Source organism: Rosa rugosa, chromosome 2 (genome assembly GCF_958449725.1).
Source record: "Rosa rugosa chromosome 2, drRosRugo1.1, whole genome shotgun sequence".
NCBI lineage: Eukaryota > Viridiplantae > Streptophyta > Magnoliopsida > Rosales > Rosaceae > Rosa > Rosa rugosa.
The window spans coordinates 34,040,422-34,061,276 of record NC_084821.1 but is presented as its reverse complement, the minus strand read 5'-3'; the positions used below and the strand labels follow the sequence as shown (position 1 = coordinate 34,061,276).

At 38.8% G+C, this 20,855-nt stretch overlaps 3 protein-coding genes and 1 long non-coding RNA gene across 5 annotated transcripts in view; 2 read left to right on the top strand and 2 right to left on the bottom strand.

Moving 5' to 3' along the window:
- The first annotated feature begins 168 nt into the window (after positions 1-168).
- Positions 169-20,855, top strand: part of LOC133732228 (dnaJ protein homolog) — a 37,205-nt gene continuing 16,518 nt past the window's right edge. Inside the window, exon 1 of the mRNA XM_062159729.1 lies at positions 169-318. The gene's annotated coding sequence lies outside the window, so the exon portion shown is untranslated. The remainder of the gene's footprint in view (positions 319-20,855) is intronic.
- Positions 312-2,641, top strand: LOC133732229 (dnaJ protein homolog). The gene is made up of 6 exons (XM_062159730.1): positions 312-501; positions 814-988; positions 1,078-1,216; positions 1,336-1,612; positions 1,721-1,919; positions 2,031-2,641. The coding sequence occupies exons 1-6, from the start codon at positions 346-348 to the stop codon at positions 2,351-2,353; spliced, it is 1,269 nt and encodes a 422-aa protein (XP_062015714.1). The 5' UTR covers positions 312-345; the 3' UTR covers positions 2,354-2,641.
- On the bottom strand, positions 8,003-9,199 carry LOC133734003 (uncharacterized). Its single transcript, XR_009858008.1, has 2 exons — positions 8,991-9,199; positions 8,003-8,164 (listed from the first exon to the last, which is right to left on the bottom strand). It is a non-coding gene; the product is annotated as an uncharacterized LOC133734003 (long non-coding RNA).
- Positions 17,033-18,789, bottom strand: LOC133733700 (tropinone reductase homolog At2g29330-like). Of its 2 annotated transcripts, XM_062161341.1 has the most exons (5): positions 18,615-18,789; positions 18,110-18,320; positions 17,615-17,837; positions 17,437-17,543; positions 17,033-17,364 (listed from the first exon to the last, which is right to left on the bottom strand). In XM_062161341.1, exons 1-5 carry the CDS (start codon positions 18,701-18,703, stop codon positions 17,182-17,184), a joined length of 813 nt encoding a protein of 270 aa, XP_062017325.1. In that variant the 5' UTR covers positions 18,704-18,789; the 3' UTR covers positions 17,033-17,181. The 2 variants fall into 2 exon arrangements, with proteins under 2 accessions (XP_062017325.1, XP_062017326.1); XM_062161342.1 differs by lacking the exon at positions 17,437-17,543 and having other exon boundaries at positions 17,222-17,364.

Here is a 20,855-nt window from a genome sequence, read left to right as displayed (position 1 = left end):
ATAAAGGCTAGTCAAAAAAGTTCAATTCCTGTTTCTTTAATAATCAACAATTCTCTGGATCACACCATCGATCGGACGGTCCAGAATCCACAACCAATAAAAACCCTGCGGGACATGTCATTCTAGATCCTTCTTTAACAAAACCAGAAACGTCCCCCACTCTCTCGAATAATAATCACCTGCTTTCCTCCTCTTGCTATAAAACCTCTTCCAAGTCTTCCTCATCTCTTTGAGTTCAAGTCGTTGCGTTTAGGTCGTGTTGCTTCCCCCAAGTCTTCGTCGTTGTTGTCCTCCTCGTTAAGAGAGAGAGAGAGAGGGGTCGTTTTAGTTAAATCGAAATCGAAGATGTTCGGAGGAGGTAGGGCGCCCAAGAAGAGCGATAACTCCAAGTACTATGAGATTCTTGGAGTCTCCAAGACTGCCTCGCCGGAAGATTTGAAGAAGGCTTACAAGAAAGCCGCCATCAAGAACCATCCTGATAAGGGCGGAGATCCTGAAAAAGTACCAATCTTTACCCTTTTTCCATGAATCTTTGTCGATTTAGAGTTTTTCCAGATTTGGGTTTTGAGTTATAATCTGAATTTTGATGGGATCTGTTTTTTTTTTTTATTGATTTAATTGCATATATTATGGTGAAGAATTTTGTTAAATTATTAGTCTTTTGTTGGTTTATGACTCATGGGTTGGGGTGTTTTAGTTGATTTGAAGCTCTGGGTGTAGATTTTAAGCGAGATATGTTTGTGGGTTGAGGTGTTTAGAGTGATTGAAACTGTAATATATGTAGGCCTAATTAGATTTTGAAATTATTTGCAGTTCAAAGAGTTGGCTCAGGCTTATGAGGTTCTGAGCGACCCGGAGAAGAGAGAAATTTATGATCAATATGGTGAGGATGGACTTAAGGAAGGAATGGGAGCGGGTGGCCATGACCCGTTTGACATCTTCTCCTCTTTCTTTGGTGGTGGTGGCAGCCCATTTGGAGGCATGGGAGGTGAGAGCCCTGTGATTTTGTTTAGGATTATGCTGATTCATAAGTCGCAAAGAGATTAGCAAGTGTCTGAATTTCCCTTATATGAGCAGGTGGTAGTAGCAGAGGACGGAGACAGAGACGTGGAGAAGATGTGGTTCACCCATTGAAGGTCTCTTTGGAAGACCTATATCTTGGAACCTCGAAGAAACTTTCCCTATCTCGCAATGTGTTGTGCTCTAAGTGCAAAGGGTGAGTATTGTTTCACATGCCAGTACTTTTGCTAAGTATTGCACTTTCTGGTAGTGTTAGCTTTGATTGAGTTGTGATTTGCATATGATGCTTATATGGGCACCTGTTGTAAATGGCAGCAAAGGATCAAAATCTGGAGCCTCAACCAAGTGTGGTGGTTGCCAAGGAACTGGTATGAAGGTCACTATTAGACATCTTGGACCCTCTATGATTCAACAGATGCAGCATGCTTGCAATGAATGTAAGGGTACCGGAGAGACCATTAGTGACAAGGACCGCTGTGGACAGTGCAAGGGAGAGAAGGTTGTTCAAGAGAAGAAAGTTTTAGAAGTCCATGTGGAGAAGGGTATGCAGAATGGACAGAAGATCACATTTCCTGGCGAAGCTGATGAAGCTGTATGTTTTCAATTATCCTGATAGTAATGTATACTTCTTAGTTCTTTCATGCTTAGTGAAGTGTGGGATTGATTGGTTTGCCTGCTTCCATTGTTTTTGTCATTGCAGCCTGACACAATCACTGGTGATATAGTGTTCATCATTCAGCAAAAGGAACATCCCAAGTTCAAGAGAAAGATGGATGACCTTTTTGTGGAGCACTCTTTATCGCTTACAGATGCTCTATGTGGTTTCCAGTTTGTGCTGAACCATTTGGATGGCAGGCAGCTACTTATCAAATCAAACCCTGGCGAAGTTGTGAAGCCTGGTTAGTAGAGTTCATGAACTCTGTACTTAGTGTGTTTTTTTCTAGCTGGATGTGCCAATTGTAATTTCCTCACATTGTTATTAATCTTGTGGGTTAATTATGAAATTGCAGATTCGTTTAAGGCCATCAATGATGAGGGTATGCCAATGTACCAGAGGCCATTCATGAAGGGCAAGCTGTACATCCATTTTTCGGTGGACTTCCCTGAAACTCTGAGCCCTGAGCAGGTCAAGGCTTTGGAAGCTGCTCTTCCAAGGGCATCACATCAGGAGCTGACAGACATGGAGTTGGATGAGTGTGAGGAGACGACTCTGCATGATGTGAACATGGAGGAGGAGATGAGGAGGAAACAGCACCAGGCTCATTCGGAGGCGTATGATGAGGACGATGACATGCCTGGTGGTGCACAGAGGGTGCAATGCGCACAGCAGTGATTGTATTCTTAACTTATAAAAATGTTGTATGTGCAGTTGTGGATTGGTTATCTTGAGCATAACATGCTAATGTGATGCTCTCTGTTTGTCTCTTGGCAAGAAAAGTGAGAAACTGTTTGACCAACACCTATGGCACATTTTTACACATTTGTACTTCTCTCATGATCTTCAAATGTCACTAACTGTTGGTTCCAGATCCAAGCTGAGCAAGCTACTTTTCGGTTTGTATGATCTATGTATTCTCCTCGTAAAATTGTAGCGCAATGAACTTGGTCATTTTCTTAGTAAGTTCAACTTTGTTTTGTGGGAGCTCCTCATTGCAATTCTTCGGTTGAAGAGTGATGCTTTGGCGTATTTTACAGATCTCTACTAAACTATATTCCAAAGTCATGTTTCGCTATTCCAATTGAATGATTTAACAGATTAGGGTATCACATAAGGGCCGTATAGCTTGTGGAATGATGAGTTGATGAATTTGCCAATTTTTTGTTTTATATTGCTTGCTGCATTTGAGGCTTCTGAGTGGAGAGAAATATTCTCCAGCTGTACTAACACGTAGTACAGGTTTGCTTTCACAGCTACATAACAAGTTTGTGAGGACTCTCCGTCTTCTCGAGATGATATTCTACAAATTAGTTAACACCAAAATTATGTTGTCAGGCTGGGGATTATGACCTCCCTTTTCTAGCTATGTGAGTGAGTGTGAGAAAGTAACTAGTAACTAGCTCACATCTACTACTGTTCTCTGTGTTATTTTTTCATTCATGTCTAAATTCTATTCCTTCATCATTTGGAGATGATCTTCTGCAAAACTTATTTTAATATATATAAATGTTAAATGTCTTCCAAATTCCCATTAAATTATTATGAACAGCAGAAAGTATTTAGAGGCAACACATTAGCTAAAGAACAGCAGAAAGTTCTCAATAACAACGTACTGGAATCTTTATATATACCGCTTCAAAACCTTAAAACAAGTATATCCAATCTTTATTAGCTTTCTATTTCAGTTTTCCCCAATCAGATAATGTTTATCATTCAATATTGTTCTAACCAGTTAGTGGAAGTTATAGCTTCATAATTAATGTTGCTCACTGAGGTATTTCAGTAATGGAAAGCAGATTTGAGGTATGGCCAAAGTGTCAAATTTGAGGTATTTCAGTAATGTAAAGCAGATCTAAAACTGTAAATAAGATGGTATAATCTTGATTTTCCATTGTGTTAGTATAGATTTTATTGTATATTGGCATTATGAGCAAAATTCTAGTAGTGCTTTCTTGTTTTCGATGTGGGACGGATATGCTTCAATTCCCAGCTTCTGATGCTTCAACGAGGTGATCTTGGCGTGGTGCATGGTGGTGCATCAGCGGTGATCTTGGACTGAGCTGGAGCTAAGGTGATAGCCTGGTTGGCGGTATTTTCGTAGGTCACACCCTTGATAGTTGTTGGTACTGCTGGCGGTAGTATGAGCATGACTCATTATAGCTAATTATGGTTAGGCAAATGAAGACAAACAATTATAGCATGACTCATTATAGCTAATTATGTAAGTACAATAGGCATGTATGAAGACAAACAATTTCTTCCAAATAATCGATAAGGAGACTATTTGGTCCACTCTTAGTGAACCGTTCACTTGCACAAATTGGTGACGTGGCAGTTAAGGTTATCTAGCTCAGCCGTTAGTCAACACACAGTAAGACAGTTAAAATGAAAATTACCAAGATCAACGGGAAACGATGTTTGACCTTCGTATTCCCATATCAAAACACCAGCACAAATCAATCTACTCTTGAGTGCTTATTCCATTTGATTTTTGTAATGAAAGAAACCATAACACAAAATTCCTCTCGACCCATGAAGCTAAAACGGTGACCCAACCGTATCTCCCCTTCGTCAGGCGACGTCGTGGCGGCGCACCAGTCCCATCCGACTCGTCTTTCCATCGTCGATGTCCCTGTGGTCTTGGTTTGTCCATTGGTCGAGTGTGGAGGGAGACTTAATGGCCATAATCTTTCGCAGCTCCGGCCGTTCTTCTACGCTTTGCGACTTTGGTCACCTTTGGCTGTGCATGAGTTATAAAACGTGATCCCTCTCGTTAAGTCGGACAGCCAGAGTGACGGCCCACGGAAGAGGAAGTCGCGCTGGGCCAATGAGGAGCTAAAGCCAGTAATTCAATTGCCACAGTTCATGGGAGGTATTGAATTCGATCCTGAGGGGGTGTATTGTATTTGGATTTGTGCAGACTTTTTTTAAATGACAGACTTTTTGAAAAGTCCATAGACTCTTTAAAAAGTTGATAGACTGTTATGGATTTTTTTTTTTTGAATAAACTGTTATGGATTTCTTAAAACCATTGATTTTAGCAACAGACTTTTATTGATTCATGAAAATCTATATACTTTATTATGAATGACTTCTACAGATTTCCTAGCATGTACAAAATATAAAAACAAAACAAAACAAATGCAGCCCAAACACAAAACAAGATAATAACTCGTTGTTTCTTCAATGCTCAAGTATCTTCTAATAGAAATTGACTCAAATGAATGATCGTTAGTCTGTCTAGAGAGTTTGTTCTCATTCCTAATCTCCCAACAACATAAATATGCAATATAGATCACTTGATGTTTATGACTAATTATTCTCATCAATTTTGTTTTCGCCGATTAACATATATTGTAGCAAATATTGGTCAATGTCTTGATATAATCAATCAATTGAAATTCAATTGTTCAACCTTTCTTTGAACCATAGTATAAATTCAAATTAATGAGAATAATTAATTAATAAGATAAAATTTAGTATGCCATAGCAACACTATTCAAGGTCTTAGGGGTAGACCACAATATTTGGGTTTTAGGGTTTCATAAATCATTTTTATTGCTATTAGGGTTTGAAGTATCACAATTGAAAAAAAAAAAACAAAAACAAAAACAAAAATCACATTCAAGAACTACAATGAACATGTTGGGTATCAAAAAACGTTGATATCATAAAAGATTAGAGAAAAAACAAAAAATTAAGAAAGAGAGACGATGAAAGACTAACTTCTTCGTGCGTAGAGAGAAGAACTTTGACAGACCTTTTTTTTTTTTTTTAAGAGGAAACTTTGATAGACTTTTTCAAATCTTTGGTCTGGAGGCTAGAAAATTATTGGAGTGTATGTATAATTAACACTACAAAGTCCATGATTATCCATGATTTTCTAATTCCATAAGTATGAATGATATTTTGAATACCTCTGTACTTTTATTCATTTTTAAAAGTCCTAATTGAATACCCCTAGATTTTGGTGGAATTCATGAAGTCTTTAAAAATCCTAATTGAATACCTCAAGACTTTCATGGACTGTTAAAAGTCTATATTGAATACACCCAGACTTTTAAATTCCATAGATTTCTTTAAAAGTTCCACTAATTCCATGTACAATACACCCCTCCTGAATTTCAAGCTTTGAATAGTATTGAGATCAAAATCTTGCATATTAATTTGGATCCACAATCACAGTTCTTTCCTTTCAATTGTATATTATTTCATTCCTTTAATTGTATGTTAATTCCTTCACCGTAGGATCTAGTCTTGCTCACCAAGCAACTAGATGTTATATATATATTGTTGTAAATGGCTGATTGTAAAAGTGTGAGACATTCAATAAAAGTCTTCCCTTTTTAACATGGTATCAGAGCCCTCGTAAGGTTCCTGATTGTTTTTTTTTTCTCTCTGCACAACCTTATGGTGATCATAGAAGAAGTAGAAGCCAAGAAGAAAGAGACCACAGAGACAGCAAGAGCCATGACGGGACAAATGATCCTTCAAGCCCTTATTACATTCATCATTCTGATCACCCAAGAATGTTTTTGGTTTCAAAACCATTAATTGGAGAAAACTACGGTACTTGGAACCATTCCATGAGTATTGCTCTTAGTGCAAAGAACAAAACTGGCTTCATTGATGGAACAATCGAGAAGCCTTCATCATTAAAGCAGCCATCTGAATACTAGTCTTGGAAAAGATGCAATGATATGATCCTATCATGGATCCTTAACTCTCTTGAAGCGGACCTTGCCAACAATGTGATTTACGCTGGTACTGCACATGAGGTATGGAATGATCTAAAAGATAGATTTTCACAAAGTAATGCACCCTGTATCTTTCAAATTCAAAGGAACATTGCTTTGCACACACAAGACCTTTTACCTCTTGCAGCATATTATACAAAGTTGAAAGGTTATTGGGATGAATTAGCGTCCTATAGTAATGATATCGAACCATGTACTTGGAGGGCAATGAAATCATTGGTAGTCCGTGAAGAAAGACAAAAGTTGATGCAATTCTTGATGGGACCTAATGAGTCCTATTCCGCAACTCGTGGACAAATTCTGTTGATGCAGCCTCTTCCCTCTGTAAAGAAGGCTTATTCTATGATTTCACAAGAAGAAAAGCAAAGGGAACTCACAATTGCTCGCACGAATGGTAGTATGGCTATGTTAGCCATCAATAAATCAAGAGACCAACCAGGTTCATCAAAGCAGAACACGAGGAACAACTACAAGGGAAAGAGGGAATCATTGTATTGCACTAATTGTAAAAATGAGGGTTATTCCATTGAAAGATGTTATTGGATCATTGGATTTCCACCTGGACATCGATTACACAAGGAAGGAGAAAGCTCCAAGCCTACACAAACCCCCAAGCAACAACCTAGTGCTCATAATGTCTAGACCACAACAACTATAGTACAGCAGCTCCAAACTATTGCACCAGGCTTAATGGCAGAGCAATATGATCAAATTATAGGTGCAGTGAACAACGAGTGCATTAATCCCTCAGAATGTCTGTCTTTTTCTACTTGTTTATTGTCTCGAAGTTCATCTAAATTGTCTGATGCTTGGATAATTGATAGTGGTGCCACAGATCATATAACCAAGTCCCCACACCTTTTCACTAATACCTCATCCACTCTAGTTACATATGTTCATTTACCTAATGGACAAAAGGCAAAAATACATTCAGTAGGAACAGCTTCTTTAGATTCAAATTTAAAAATCGAAGATGTTCTTTGTGTACCTTCTTTTAATACCAATTTGTTATATGTTCCTAGACTAACTCAGTCCCTCCATTGTTGTGCCATATTTTTCCCCACCTTTTGTATTTTACAAGACTTGGAAATGAAGAAGATGATTAGCTGGGGTAGGAGACATGGGAACTTATACTACATCGAGCCGGCAACCAAACCTTTACCTTCTCATCCAGTTATACATCACATCACCTCTCCTTAAGATCTATGGCACTTGCAACTTGGACACCATTCTGCTGCTAGACTTAAATTTTTATCTAAAAATTTTTCAGATATTTCTTTTGATTCTAATAAGCAGTGTGATATTCGTCCCTTAGCTAGACAAACAAGACTGCCATTTAAGTTAAGTTCTATTTCAAGTAGTCATCCTTTTGAGTTAATACATTGTGACATTTGGGGTCCTTATAAAACCTTTACATATTCTGGAACTCGTTATTTTTTTAGTATTGTCGATGACTCTACCCGTTGCACTTGGATTTATTTGATGAGCTTTAAAACTGAAACTGGAGGTTAACTTAAATCCTTTTTTGCTTTCGTTGCCAATCAATTCAATCAAAAAATTCAGAATGTGCGTGTGGATAACGGTGGTGAGTTTTACTCTTTAAGATATTTCTTTGCATAAAATGGGGTGATTTATCAACATACTTGTGATTATACTCCCCAACAAAATAGGGTTGTTGATTGAAAACATCGTCATCTGATCACGCTAAAAGTGAGCGCGCAATTTAACCCTGCAAAATGTAGTTGTCAGTATAGAATAAGTAGGCATCGTTCTAGCCGGGGATTAAGGGTACACATGTAATTGCAAAAACAAATTAATAAAAGTAAAGAGTATTATTTACAAAAATAAAACAAAGAATGAAAATATATACAAGTACACACAAATAAGGGGGGTTTGGAGTTATAAAATTGAAAATTAAAAGAAACAAAAATAAAAATGTAAAATATATATACAAGGGTGGAACGCAAGGAACAAAGATCAAAACCACATCCATATGCAAGAAATCCAATCACAATTCCTATAGTTGATTATCTATGTCATGAGAAAGAAGTTGACCATGTGAAACGTTAGAAAGCAAACGATTTCCCATAATTTACTTTCCTTCAATATTTAATCTAAGTGAAAGCACCTAAATTAAACCTATTGAACATGCAATCATAGTCTAGAAAGCTAGCTACTCAAGAACACATTCAACGCATGAAGAACAAAGAAAGGATGTCAACCAAAGTGCACAACCTAGTATGAAAAAGTTCATCTATTTGCAATCCTCCTTAATTGATTCCGACTTTTGTCCAAAGCCTTTACTACTTAAATCTAGCTCCAATTACATGCATATCCTAAGTTGGCCACCAAAGAACATAAACATGCAAAAGTTTTCTGTAATCCAAAATCAATCAAGCAATCTCACATAAGCAACATAGAAATCAATATATAAAAATCACAACTTTATTTCAAAACATATAAACGGGCTTTAAACTTTGCCCTTAACGTCATGTTAACTAGAATTCATAACTCTACGAATCAAACAAAGGAAAAGAAAAGAAAGTATGAAATACACCGTGAAAGATGGATGACAAGCCTTGAGATGAAGAACTTGAAGATCCTTGAAAGCAAGCAATCTTCTAGGGACGACACAAGGGTGCATGGCGGATAGGATCTTGATGTATTGCATGACTTCTCCTCCTCCTTCGTTGAAACGCAGAGCTTCTGAAGACTAGAGAATGGAGAGAATTTTTCTGATGTTTATTTTCTGAGGGAGAGAGGTGTTGTGTTGTGCTGTGTAGAATTGTGTAGAGAATGCTCCTATTTAGAGGAGGATGACAACTTAGTCTTCAAGATTGATCCACACAGCATCAGTCAATCAGATAATTCCACGTCAGCTTTGCTTTGTCATCCAACCAATGAGAAACCTCCAATTTAACACCTTGATTTAGGGAGATTATTTTTGAATTAATTGCATGATTATTTTCTGATTTGTCTCCTCAATTTCAGCCAAGAATAAATGTGGACATCAATGAATGTATCTGGACCTGTTTTCAACCTTTCTGCTTGTTGCAATCCCTTGAATTTCTCCTTCCTTATCTGTTGAAATCTTCCTTTGGCCATAATCATGCATTTAGGATTTAATTGAGATGTCATTATCCATATATATTCTTGAAATTCGGCCAAAATCAGTTTGCATCTAATACGGACCCAAAATCTGATTTTTAACCATCTTTTCTTGCAAAAAATGACTCCCAATCTATATCACATTTGTAGATGACGTTTTGAGCTTGTTCTTGGGCTCTCCTAGTCCACCCAGGTATCCTAGTGTCATCAAGACTCCTCATTTTTTGCCATTTTTCTTCTTTTTACCTCATCTCTCCGATGTACCTAAAAAAATAAAAACCAAATTAAAATTCATTTATTTAAGGAAATAACTAAGTAAAATATGAGAAAATAATTATTAAAACATCGCATTAAAATGCTCCTATCATCATCTCCTCGAGGTGGCATGTGCTCTTCGTTTTCACGCTCACTTACCTCTTGAATTTTGGGGAGAATGTGTTCTTACTGCAGCATATTTAATTAATCGGTTACGCACATCTCTTTTATTTGATAAATCTCCATATGAAATGCTTTATCACTGTTAATGTTTGTGACTGAGGGGTCTAATTAACGTTAAAGATAGAGAGTAAGAGAGAGAGAGACACAAGAAATATAGTGGTTCGTCTCCCGCCTTAGCGGGAGACTACGTCCACTTGAAAGCTTAACTATGTGTGTTGGGCCTTGCGGCCCAAGGGGATTACATGAGTTGTAATGGGATGATGTTTAAGTGGGAGGAGGGGTCCCTTTTATAGGTAAGATATGGTTACTTATCTTATGCCGATTTGCGAGGCCGTGCGTTGAGGAGAGCTTGGCGGACGAAGCTTGGCGGAGGAAAGCTTGGCGGACGAAGCTTGTCCGAGGAAAGCTCGGCGGACGAAGCTTGGCCGAGGAGAGCTTGGCGGACGAAGCTTGTTCGAGGAAAGCTCGGTGGACGAAGCTTGTCCGAGGAGAGCTTGGCGGACGAAGCTTGGCCGAGGAAAGCTCGGCGGACGAAGCTTGTCATAGGAAAGCTTGGCGGACGAAGCTTGGCCGACGAGAGCTTGGTGGACGAAGCTTGTCCGAGGAAAGCTCGGCGGACGAAGCTTGTCCGAGGAGAGCTCGGAGGATGAAGCTTGGCGGACGAAGCTTGGTCGAGGAAAGCTTGGCCGACGAAGCTTGGCCGAGGAAAGCTCGGCGGATGAAGTTTGGCGGACGAAGCTTGTCCGAGGAAAGCTCGGCGGATGAAGCTTGGTGGACGAAGCTTGTCCGAGGAAAGCTCGGAGGACGAAGCTTGGCCGATGAGAGCTTGGCGGACGAAGCTTGTCAGAGGAAAGCTCGGCGGATGAAGCTTGGCGGACGAAGCTTGGCCGAGGAGAGCTCGGCGGACGAAGCTTGACCGAGGAAAGCTCGGCGGACGAAGCTTGGCCGAGGAAAGCTTGGCAGAGGAAAGCTTGGCGGACGAAGCTTGTCCGAGGAAAGCTCGGCGGATGAAGCTTGGCGGACGAAGCTTGTCCGAGGAAAGCTCGGCGGATGAAGCTTGTCCAAGGAGAGCTCGGCGGACGAGAGCTTGCTGTTATTGATGCTTGTACTGGGCGGATGAGCTCCTCAGCTAGAGCAATGAGAAGTATTTGATGTTGGCGGTGATTCACCACAAATGTTGTCGTTGACCATTGTTGATTCACAACAAGTACTTGATCTTTTTTTTTTCTTTTGAGTTGCCGTTGACCATTGCTGATCAGTGTTGACTGGCCCTGATGGGCGTTGACCAACCTTGACCTGTGTTGACCAGCCTTGTTCGACGTTGACCGAGCGTTGACTCGACGCCTACGAGTCAAAGTTCATGGTACGTGACGAAGCCTTTGTGTTGGCTTCCCACAGACGGCGCCAATGTTAATGTTTGTGACCGAGGAGTCTAATTAACGTTAAAGATAGAGAGTAAGAGAGAGAGAGAGACACACAAGAAGTATAGTGGTTCGTCTCCCGCCTTAGTGTTGTGAAATTTTAATTAAAACTCGCAAGCGCACGAATCGTCTTTAGTATAGTGTGCAAGTACGAGGTCGTTCCAACTGAGGATTGATAATCAATTTAAATCCTAACTCAGTTAATCCACACACAAAATCACATAAACAATCAAACTAAAGAAGATATGGTTTTAAGGTTTTCGACTAAACAAATAATGTGAAAATTAAAGAAAGAAAGAAAGAAAGAAATAATGATAAAACCTAGGGTTTCAGAATCAACCACTAACAATCTTATTTATGTTTCAATGCAATTAACAGATTCTTTTATCTCTTTTGATGACAATTCCCGTATCTAAGTCATTCTCAGGTACTCTAGACCATAGTTTTCCTTAAGTGCATGATGCTCTCCCTCTCGGGTAAAGATCGTATATCCTAACTATGCAGTTTATCCTTCTCAGGTATAAATTTAACATGCAAGACTCATTACGCTTTAGAAAACAAGGGAATCAAGCAAACCATTAGTCTTTCTCAAGTAATAATGTAATTTACCACACTTAATCACAAGAAGCTAATCAAATAATATTGCATCTCTGCTTCAAATTTGTCTTCCAATTACTATATGCAAAGCCCTAAGGTGATCAATCAAAGAACTTAAACATAAAGCATCAATTCAAATAGTGATTAAGCATTCATAATAAAGAAACTATAAATCCATCAATAAAACATCGAAGTACATAAACAATCATGATAGGGCATTATCCTAACCCTAGAAAAGGTTTAACAAAAGATAACTAAATAAAACATAGGAAAAACATGAAAAGAATGGAAAGGGAAAAGAAGGTGAAGATGGGTGAGTCGTCTCCGCTCCTTAGGCGTCTTCAATGTGCTCCCGAGACTCCCTTTCTCATGTAAATTCGTGCTCCATTATATGGGGAAAATTTATGCTCATCTTTGACTTCAAGTTTCCTTGTAAGACTTGGGTTTAGATTCCTTTCTTCATTTGGAATCGGAAAACCTTGAAATATCTCTTGTAGAAGTAGGAATAAGTTCATCATTTAATCCTCATCTGAATTAACTTCCTTGAAACATTAGGATTGATGATCTTGTGCCACGGAACTTGAGTTCTCCACGAATGGTTGTAAATTTCCGAGCAGATTTCCTGTCCGACCTATCTTCACTCAAATAATCATAACTTTCTCCAGAAGTATCGAAAACGAGATCCGTAAAATTCAACAGAAAGTAGACATCCGTAGCTTTCCATGCATATAAGGATCATTGTCTGATTCGATCTGGGTAACTCCCAGTAATTCAGTGAAGTTGGGTGTTCTGCACAGACAGATTCTGGGACCTGGGCGTCTTTCAATCCTAGTTTAGCTCATTTTAGCTTCTTTTCTTCTCTTTATGAGACAAACCTACAAAAACACTATAACAACATAAATGACTCGAAATAAGAAGGACTAAGCATAAATACTAAGATTAAGAGGCAAAGAAATATAAGAAAATATGAGCACATCACTTAGCGGGAGACTACGTCCACTTGAAAGCTTAACTATGTGTGTTGGGTCTTGCGGCCCAAGGGGATTACATGAGTTGTAATGGGATGGTGTTTAAGTGGGAGGAGGGGTCCCTTTTATAGGTAAGGGAACCCCTCCATCTTACATTTTCTTCCATGTGGGATGCTAAACCCACTATTCTAGTGTAGAAGTCATATTATGGAGGTAACTTGGCAAGGCCGGGAAGGTGGCTTCTTGGCGAGGTATTGGCCGCTTCCGACTATCGTGGCGTAGCTTGGACATCGGACTACAAGATGCAAGTAGCGGTTGGGTCCCACCATGGCTTGTGGGCCCCCCTAAGAGGGTTTTACTTATGCTTGGTGACACAGAAAATAGCCTTGCTAGTAGAGGTATCTACAAATATCACAAACCACCATCTTATTCACATTTATGTGTTTTTGGTTGTTTATGTTTTGCCACAAATCTCACACCAGCACACAAGTTTGATCAACGTGCACGTAAATGCGTCTTTGTTGGTTATCCTTTCAGTCAAAAGGCGTATAAACTTTATGATTTGTCAATCAAGAAATTTATGTCTAGCCGGGACGTAGTCTTCCATGAAGACATCTTCCGTTTTCATAATGATAAAGTGCCAACTTCTAAACCCACTACACCAATTGAGCCTACACCATTTGTGGACACATCACGCATCCCTTACTCCAATCCAACTACACCAATTCAACCTACCCCATTTGAAGACACATCACCCATCTCTCATGCAGAACCAAACAATACACCACCTCCTCCACAAAGTTGTCCATCCCTACCAATTAATTCAACTCCAGAACCTATTCTAGACCCACCACACCATTTCACCGCAAACTAACCCTTCCCCACAAAATACCCCACTACAAACCTCTTCACCACCAACCAGCCCTTCACCTTCAAATAGTTCATCGTCCTCAAAAAGTCCCTCACCTCCGCCTCCTCAACCCACACGTCGTTCAGACCGTCCCCATCAGCCATCGGTTTTGCTGTGCGATTTTCATGTTTACAACACCATGACGGCTGCACTTGCTCTAGCATCTTCTTCGCCTCCAACCTATTGACAGCACAAAGGTACCAAATATCCTCTTCATAATTTTCTTTCCTACCATAATCTCTCTTCTGCTCACCTTTCTTTTGTAGCGTCCATTTCTAGTAGTGTAGAACCTTCTACTTTTGCCCAGGCACAAACAGACACAAGATGGCGCGAGGCTATGGACAAAGATTTAGAGGCCCTTGAGTTGAATAATACATGGACCCTCACTCCTTTACCTACAAGCAAACAACCAATTGGTTGCAAATGGGTGTTTAAAATCAAATATAAGTCTAATGGTTCCATTGAACGTTACAAGGCTCGCCTTGTTGCCAAAGGGTACAACAAAAAAGAAGGCTTGGATTACAAGGAAACCTTTTCTCCAACGGCGAAGTTGGTCACTTTTCGTTGTTTGCTCGCTATTGCTTCAGTCTGACATTGGCCTCTCGATCAACTCGACATTTAAAATGCTTTTCTTCATGGTGACTTGCATGAAGAGGTCTACATGTCTCCTCCACCGGGGTTTAGTTAACAGGGGGAGAATCTTGTATGTTGACTAAACAAATCTCTATATGGTTTGAAGCAAGCTTCAAGAAATTGGTTTGCCAAGTTTACCCATGCTATTCATGATGCGGGTTTCAAGCAATCAATGGCGGACTACTCACTTTTTACAAGGTCTTGTGGCTCTTCCTTCACTGTTATTTTGTTTTATGTGGATGATATTGTTGTCATAGGAAATGATCCAAAGGCAATACAATCTCTAAAAACTTTTCTTCATGACCGATTCTAAATAAAAGATCTTGGCCATGTCAATTTTTTTTTGGGCATCGAGGTGGCCTGTTCAAAGCAAGAAATTTTTATTTCACAACGGAAATACACTTTGGATATAGTAGATGATGCAGGACTCCTTGGTGCAAGACCCACCAATTTCTCTACGGAGCAACATCTAAAATTGAGTCCAACAGAAGGATCCTACAAGGTATAAAAGACTGGTTGGACGACTTATCTACTTAACAGTCACTAGACTAGACATAAAGTTTTCAGTCCATATGCTTAGCAGGTTTATGCATCAACCACGAAAGCCGCATCTAGAAGCAGCCCTACGAGTGATACGCCATCTCAAAAGTTCACCAGGTCAAGGTCTTCTCTTTCCAGCTCAGAACAAGTTGAATTTGAAAGCCTTCTGCGAACTCAGATTGGGCTACTTGTCCCACTACAAGGAGATCTGTTACTGGATATTGCACCTTTCTTGGTAATTCCTTAATTTCATGGAAAAGCAAGAAGCAAGAAGTCCCTGCCATGGCGGATGTTAGTTGTGAAGTTGCTTGGTTAAAATTCATCTTGCGGGATCTTGGTGTGAATCATCCAAATCCTGCTATCCTTCATTGTGATAACCAAGTGGCTCTTCATATAGCAACGAACCCAGTGTTTCATGAGCGCACTAAGCACATCGATCTTGATTGTCATGTGGTTCGACGTTACATTAAATCGGGCATCATTGCAACAACTTACACACCTACTTCATCACAGTTGGCAGACATTTTTACAAAGCCCTTGGGAAGAGCTTCATTTAAGTCTATTTTGGGCAAGTTGGGGGTTTGCAACATCCAGTCTCCAAATTGAGGGGGAGTATTGAGATCAGAATCTTGCATATTAATTAGGATCCACAATCATAGTTCTTTCCTTTCAATTGTATATTATTTCATTCCTTTAATTGTATGTTTATTCCTTGACTATAGGATTTAGTCTTGCTCACTGTTGATATCACTTATATTACATACCGCCAAGCATAATCAACGACCTCATAGGTGGGCCCCGCGGCATGGCTAGCCCCGCCTATGGCATGCATCCGGTAGGCCGACACCCGAGCTACGTTGCCATGGTGGAGGTCGGCCGGTATCTAGTCAGGAGGCCACCCTCCCATGCTCTCCAAGAGGCTTCAAGAGAAGCAATATATGTATTATTGTCCCACATCGAGGATATGTAAATAGAGTGGGACTTCCCTTAGCTATAAAGGGAAGTCCTCCCCTTCTTAGAGAGGATGGATCCATGATCCCTATACTTGTATCACTACAAAGGCTACTTGGCCTCACTACTAGTGGAATCTCTAAGTGGACGTAGCATTGCCTCAAGTGCAAGGTGAACCACTATACATGCGGTGTTATCTCTCTCTCTCTCTCTCCCCATCATGATCCACACACACTTCCCGTTCCGTATTCTTCAGTAGAAACACTCACCAAGCAACTAGACGTTATATATTGTTGTAAATGACTGATTGTAAAAGTGTGAGACATTCAATAAAAGTCTTCCCTTATTAACAAATATAGTACCTAAGCATCTTGAGATTAGTAGGATGTTGTCTTCCGGTGTGCCTTTAGATGATCGTCTGGAAGGGGATAAGTCTTCGTCGCTAGAGACGATATATGATAACCTTGCCTCTAATAATTATGCCCAGAAACTCAGAAAGACAAAGCTCTGATGATTATGCCCCAGCAATTTACCCAAGCAACACCATTTTTTACCTCTAATTCTAATTGATCGAACTAACAGAGGTCTAACTGAGAATAATGGCTAGATGAAATATAGAACAAATCAATGGTTTAGATTTGATAGTGAAGTCCACTCGCGGTGGATGAAATAGTTTTCGTAATAGATGACCAATCAATCAAGTGTTTATTCTTCCTATTCAATACCTCGATGTTATGAGACAAGTTCATAAAGGATAGGGCTAGTTAGCAGATTGGGATATGAAGCGAAAATTCTTCAAGTGAACTCATCAAAATGCCAAATGCCAAATGCCAAACAAAATTGTAAAAATTAATTAACTTCTTAACAATTATTTCGATTGTTATAGTCAAATCCTCTTGGTCCAATTGTTACCCAAATAGATGAATTTGAAATCCTACGATTTCAATCACTCAAATTTTAATTACATTAGATTTGAAATCAAAATCAAATTCAAATTCCATTTCCAAATGGGTCCTAAGTGAACTCATCAGAATGCTGAATGCCAAATAAAATTGTAGAAATTAATAAACTTCTTAACAATTATCTCGATTGTTATATAAAGTCCGAAGGATATACTACAGATAATTCATAGAAATTGCGTAGCTGGCATTTGTGCCTAATATTTGCAATTAATTAATGCTCACTGGAATGAAAAGCCATTGATAGTCATCCCTCCATCGATGCAAATAGTCTGTCCAGTTATGTAAGAGGCTGCGGGCAGGCACAAAAATGCTACCAATGCAGACACCTCTTCTGGCTCTCCAGGCCGTCCTAAAGGGGTTCGAGAGTTCACGACCTCCAGAATTTTTACATCATTCAGATACTGCATTTAAAGATCTAGAATTGTCAATTAGGTGGAACACAATTGAATGCATATGCATATAAATGATCTTACAGGTTCAGCGAGTGGAGTTCTGATGAAATAAGGTGCAACACTGTTCGTCCTTATCTTATCTTTCGCCCATTCACACGCTAAGTTTTTTGCCAATTGATTCATTGCTCCTAGATTCAACGGGTATAGTACGTTAAGAGAAATTTAGCTAAAGTCCAAAGAGACTATGAATGATAGTTACCTTTAGTGGCGGCATATACACTCCCAGCAACCTCCCCAAATGATACCACACCAGCAACAGATGATAAAAGAATTATGTTACCAGCTCCTGAAACTTTGAGAAGAGGATGTGCAAGTTGGCACATATTGTAAGTAGATTCAAGGTTGGTACTCATGATGAATGAGTAATCTTCAGCCGTGAACTCAGTTGTTGGTTTTGATATATTTGTTCCTACATTGTTTATCTACAGCCAAACATTAAGAATAATAATTAGCTAGTTAATAACTTTAGTCGACCATCTACATTCATAGATGTTGGGATTATGTTGGAGAATATGGTTGCTCTCACTCACATCAGAACAAAAAGCAACATCACTTTTGAAAAAATATATGGTGAATGACGAGATGTATGTAGTTAGGTTGATAACAATATCGGTGCGAGTAATTTTTCTAGGATTTTATGCCATTTATTGGGGTCACTATTGTAATATATGGTAGGAATATATGGAATACTTACAAGGATGTTAAGTTTCCCTTTAAACAGTAACGAGACCTTGTGTATTAGCTCCTCTCGTTGGGTTTTTGAGACCATATCACAGACCGAACCAGTAACTTGATGAAAACCCTTCAACTTCCATTGACTCAAGCAGTCATTGAGTAGGACTTCATTTCTAGCACAAGTATGTACGCTTGCCCCTAGTCCAGCCAATTCCTCCACAATAGCATAACTGAAAACAACACGTGTGTCGTAGCAATAATGTAATAGGACAAAGATAGTACTAGGATCTAGATCTGAGTGAAGCAAACGAGGAAACTAGGCAAACCATTCGGGAGCTTAATAAGTTACTCAATTTTCATTTTTACCCCATGAAAAAAGATGAGGACCTCATTTTTACATTTGGACTGGGACAAACAAAATTTCAGAAGTACTCTGACCTCAAAAGGAACTAAGGAAGCTTACGAAATTGAAAAATTGATAAAAAGAAATTGAATCAGTGAAGACTAATAAATAGGGGACTAACCCAATCCCTTTGGTTCCACCGGTGACAAGTGCAGTCATCCCCTCAAGAGACCATCTCCTATCTCTGCTATTGATATCTGTTCTCGCCATCTCTCGCTCAACTTCAATCACTTCAGATCCAGGTTGTTGCAAGTACTTCAGAATTTTTAATGTGGGTAGGATTAATATTGAGCAACTAAAAGTTGTAGATATATATGAAATAGTCAAATACGAAAAGGACGTTCATCTAATCAAAAAAAAGAAAAGGACGTGCATGATATAGATGGCAAGACATGTCAATCATTGAAATGCATACCGCCACAAAAACGTACCAAAGATATCAAACAAAATATCTGCTTAATTGTGTAGAGCCAGGGTTCTCCCGAAAATTCTTCCATGCTCCAAGCATGGAATACTCGGCCACATAAGCAGCCAATCCAACGGTCAGTGTTTGTAGTGTAATCGTGACCGTATATTTCGGTAAACTGGTAACCGGCTAAGAATTTTAAAACTTTTTCTCTCACTTAAAACCTGCATGTTTCCTTCCTCTCACTCTGCAACTCGTCTCCATCAATTTTTGAAGCATCTTCCTTGCTTATCTCTTCACCATCAACAGAGAAGTATGATTTTATAACTCAAAAATCAAATTCAAAGTTGTTCGGTCATTAACTAATCCCTCATCTCTTCACCACTAAAACAGAAACATGCTTTCCATTAAATAAGATCAACAGATTGAATTAATTTTATAATTTTCAGTTGTCTTGAATTTCTGCTGCAGCTCTTACAGAAGAGCTCAAATTGATATAACAACTTGATTTTTGTTGGACATTCTCTTCATGAAGATGGGTACACAGACCCGGTCTACAAATTGGATTTGATTGAGCCAAAAAGAGCAGAACAAATTACAAGGAAATAATTTTTGGCTTTGATTTTGAGGGAGAAAGTTTGATTGAGAAGAGTTTTTTTGGGTTTGAGAATGAGACGAGTTGCAGACAGGTGTAACTGATGGGCCTTTTCAACTTGTTTCAATTTAATTCAGTTGCTGTATATGCGAACAATAAAGAAACACAAGAAAGCGTGGCTGTTACTAGAGCACAGCAGCACCGCCAACGGTGATCGAGTCGCCGGAAAACTGAATCGAAGAACCACCAGAGATGCCACAGATTTCGGCCTTCGATTCTCTCTTCAAACTCGACCAATGCACAAACCAAGATCACGGGGACGCCGGCAATGGAGAGGCAAGACGGATGGGACCAGTACCTCGTTGCGACATGGCCTAGCGGCCGAGATACAGTCGACTCACTGTCGTAGCTTCGCGGGTCTGGAAAACGGGTCGAGAGGCCCGATGCTCTGGCCCCTTTGATCTGAATTGGGTATTTAAAAGCCTAGAATTAAATTTTGATAAAGGGTAGAGATCAAGCGGTGGGTTTATCGACGGCTAACATTGCACAACATTAATTAATAATTTTAAATTATTTTGGAAACTTTAAAAATCATAATAAATAACTCAGGTGTCTAAAAAACTTGCCGAAAATTCTCACAGACTTGTCTCATCCTGTACTTTATTATCAAATGAGTTTTGCTATTGGAACCTCCAAATTTACTCACTTAACCTCTATGTTTTTTGCACCTCTTCTCAAATTTTCAAATACTAAATTTACTCATTAAACCTCACTAAACTTCCTCAAATAACCTCACTCATATAATTTGCAGACAAATTATTATCTTTGAAATAAAAAACTTAGTCTTTTCAATGATTTAATTACTCTATAAATCTTAATTACATATACATTTTTTAATCAAACAACATGCATAAATCTCTTTTCCAATAAATAAATAAATAAAAAAACCAAACACAAGGTATTGAGTTTCAAGAATTAATTTCTAATCAATAAGAAAATAATATGAACTGTTCTGTGTTTTTTTTTTTAGTTGTGCAAAAAAAATATATGAAGAAATCATTTTTTTAATGTTTATTTTTTTCTCTATTTTTTGTACCTCATGATTAATTATTTAAATATTTTTTTTAGTATTTTTTTTTATTGGTGGCTAGCTCTTTTTTTTTTTTTTTTTTGCAAATATAATGTATAATGTATAAATCATAATAGAATTTACTCACCAATATGCGTTTAACATATATATCATAAATTTTTATGTCACATGATCGTACTCATATTTTTAATTCTTATTTAATATATATGAGAGCTTTAATGAGTATGTAGTGAAATTGGAAAATGAAAATAGATACGCTTCGATCCATTTG

What these genes read in the sequence shown, in the direction of transcription:
- LOC133732229 (XM_062159730.1), top strand. Translation starts at nt 346, where the DNA reads ATGTTCGGAGGAGGTAGGGCGCCCAAGAAGAGCGATAACTCCAAGTAC. An exon ending in TTGTGCTCTAAGTGCAAAGG is followed by an intron (nt 1,217 to 1,335) that starts GTGAGTATTGTT and finishes TGTAAATGGCAG; the next exon opens with CAAAGGATCAAAATCTGGAG. An exon ending in TGGCGAAGTTGTGAAGCCTG is followed by an intron (nt 1,920 to 2,030) that starts GTTAGTAGAGTT and finishes ATGAAATTGCAG; the next exon opens with ATTCGTTTAAGGCCATCAAT.
- LOC133733700 (XM_062161341.1), bottom strand. Translation starts at nt 18,703, where the DNA reads ATGGCGAGAACAGATATCAATAGCAGAGATAGGAGATGGTCTCTTGAG. An exon ending in GGTGGAACCAAAGGGATTGG is followed by an intron (nt 18,321 to 18,614) that starts GTTAGTCCCCTA and finishes TGTTGTTTTCAG; the next exon opens with TTATGCTATTGTGGAGGAAT. An exon ending in TGTATATGCCGCCACTAAAG is followed by an intron (nt 17,544 to 17,614) that starts GTAACTATCATT and finishes CGTTGAATCTAG; the next exon opens with GAGCAATGAATCAATTGGCA.